Source organism: Habropoda laboriosa, unplaced genomic scaffold (assembly GCF_001263275.1).
Source record: "Habropoda laboriosa isolate 0110345459 unplaced genomic scaffold, ASM126327v1 scaffold67, whole genome shotgun sequence".
NCBI lineage: Eukaryota > Metazoa > Arthropoda > Insecta > Hymenoptera > Apidae > Habropoda > Habropoda laboriosa.
Window position 1 is genome coordinate 1,934,338 of NW_017100242.1, and position 2,250 is coordinate 1,936,587.

Sequence of the window (2,250 nt, forward strand, 5' to 3'; positions counted from 1 at the left end):
ATTTGTTTTAAAACCAAGTTTACACAAACTGATTATATTATAATTTCATATAATTACGAACCATTTATAGTCATTTTTAAGACATTTATCGACAATTTTTTAAATTTTGCTACCAACATACAATCACAAATATAATAATAGTTTTTACAATGACATGGATTGTTTACATTCACCCCTTTTACTGGAATTGCATAAAAACCAGTAAATTTAAAAAATAAAAAACTCAAATATGTTAAACAGATATCATGTACCATTTCTAATTTTGTTTAAATTTGTACTTTTTGAAGTAAAAAGAACATGAAATCGAATGTCTTTACCAAATTTTTAGAAATGCACAAAATATTTTTTAATACGATTAAAACATTCATATTATAAAAAATAACTTCGAAAAACAGTTGAAATTCTTAAATAGTTTATTATTTTGTTTATCAAAACGCTTGTATCATTTTTCGCATATCAAGTACTTCCATAATATGGTTTGCAAAATGATAGAAATTCACAGAACTTTCATGGAATTTGAAAAATTCATGTAGAAGGTTATTGTAGGCTCCACGTATTAAAATAAAAGAAATTAGTCCTACCACGTTTGTCATATTGTATTTTTTTAAATATTTTCTTTACTTGTTTGCACTGTTCTGAATCTGTTATTACAGTTCATGCATTGATATTCCTTTCCTACTGCACAATTCACATAAAGGATAATACACCTCTGTACTGACATCCAATATGAATCAGAGGAAAAGGAAATGTAATAAACTGTCAAATCTGAGTATTTAAATTAACATATGCATTCAGTCAATGTACTGAGCAAGCCAGCGGAAGCCTTCACCATACCCTTGTCTTTTCAGCACTGAGCACATGAATAATTCCAATGGACGACCGGCTATTTCGCTACGAGAAATTTTTCCCTAAAATTCAAATATTTTATGTTATTAGGTGTGTTAAGCAAAATATAACAGTCTACTAAACATACCTTTCCTGTTGTCTGACCATAAAGGCTAAAGTAATTTCTAAGTTCATCCTCAGAAGCTGCACCTGGTTTATCAATTTTATTTCCTAGTACTAAAACTGGACATGCACTAAGTTGTTCATCAGTTAAAAGTGCATCAAATTCAGTTTTTGATTCTGGTAACCGTGATCTGTCACTTGCATCAACAAGAAATACTATTGCATCCACTGCTGGAAAATAGTCTTTCCAAACTCTTCGTGCTGTAACAGTTTCTTATCTTAGTAAATGTAAAATTATACTGCTTAATCCTTTCACTACTATTGAGTTATACCTTGAGGATGCCCTCCAAGATCAAATGTTGTGAACCTCATATTTCCAATAGAAAGTTCTTCCGATGCTGAAGCATGAATACACATAAAATACTATTACCAAATAATATAAACAATTAAAGTTAGGTTAGAATTATACCTAAAAAAGATAAAAGTTAAAAAATAATGAAACAGTTATGACATATTTTAAATAACAATTACTTGGATGCAATGTAGGCACATGTTGAGCTAGTCGGTCATCTTTGAGCATGTGAAGTAATGTGGTTTTGCCTGCATTATCTAAACCAAGAAATAAGAGCTTACCACTCTTTTTCCAGAGACCTAAAAATTAAAAACAAAAGTCATATATAATATATGTACATATGAAAATCAAATTGAGATCAATATTAAATCACAATAATATTCAGCAATTTTTTATTGAAAGAACAAAAGTTAAAGTCAAATTATTCTTATATATTTAACATTTACATAATATGTATTAAAAGTTATGAAAATAGCACTTACCAAGGTAATTTAAAACTCCTGCAAACCAATCCCAAATGAACATATTTGTAGATGTAAATGTATATCACGTCCACTATGTACTAACTACTGAATGACTCTGCAACAATGATGAGTTGACAAGATTATCGTCTGCAAGTAATTATACTTTACAATAAAACTTGCTCTTTAAAAGACAATGTACTCGTGATAAAATTTTAAATGTATTTTAACTATGACAAGAGATGTTATAGATGAATAGGAAAAACAATACGCATTAATAATTATTTATTTCAAAATAAACATTAAATCACTACCGTTTGTTACATCGAAGGCAAGAGTGGAATTTAGCATACGATCGGTGGACGATTAGAATTGAAATGCAACAGACTTACCAGATCTCACCTACAAATAACAGTTTTAGAATCTTTTGTTCACCACCACCAAAATGAAAAATTACAGGCAGGTCAGAAAAGCGCTCGCATGGTATAA

At 29.2% G+C, this 2,250-nt stretch overlaps 1 protein-coding gene across 3 annotated transcripts; it reads right to left on the reverse strand.

Moving 5' to 3' along the window:
* Positions 1 to 510: 510 nt before the first annotated feature.
* On the reverse strand, positions 511 to 2,225 carry LOC108572078 (GTP-binding protein SAR1). Of its 3 annotated transcripts, none has more exons than XM_017934267.1 (6): positions 2,164 to 2,204; positions 1,783 to 1,879; positions 1,480 to 1,599; positions 1,281 to 1,346; positions 974 to 1,209; positions 511 to 908 (listed from the first exon to the last, which is right to left on the reverse strand). In XM_017934267.1, exons 2-6 carry the CDS (start codon positions 1,823 to 1,825, stop codon positions 792 to 794), a joined length of 582 nt encoding a protein of 193 aa, XP_017789756.1. In that variant the 5' UTR covers positions 1,826 to 1,879; positions 2,164 to 2,204; the 3' UTR covers positions 511 to 791. The 3 variants fall into 3 exon arrangements, with proteins under 3 accessions (XP_017789756.1, XP_017789754.1, XP_017789755.1); XM_017934265.1 differs by having other exon boundaries at positions 512 to 908; positions 2,154 to 2,225; XM_017934266.1 differs by lacking the exon at positions 2,164 to 2,204 and adding an exon at positions 2,076 to 2,128 and having other exon boundaries at positions 512 to 908.
* Between the last annotated feature and the right edge of the window lie 25 nt (positions 2,226 to 2,250).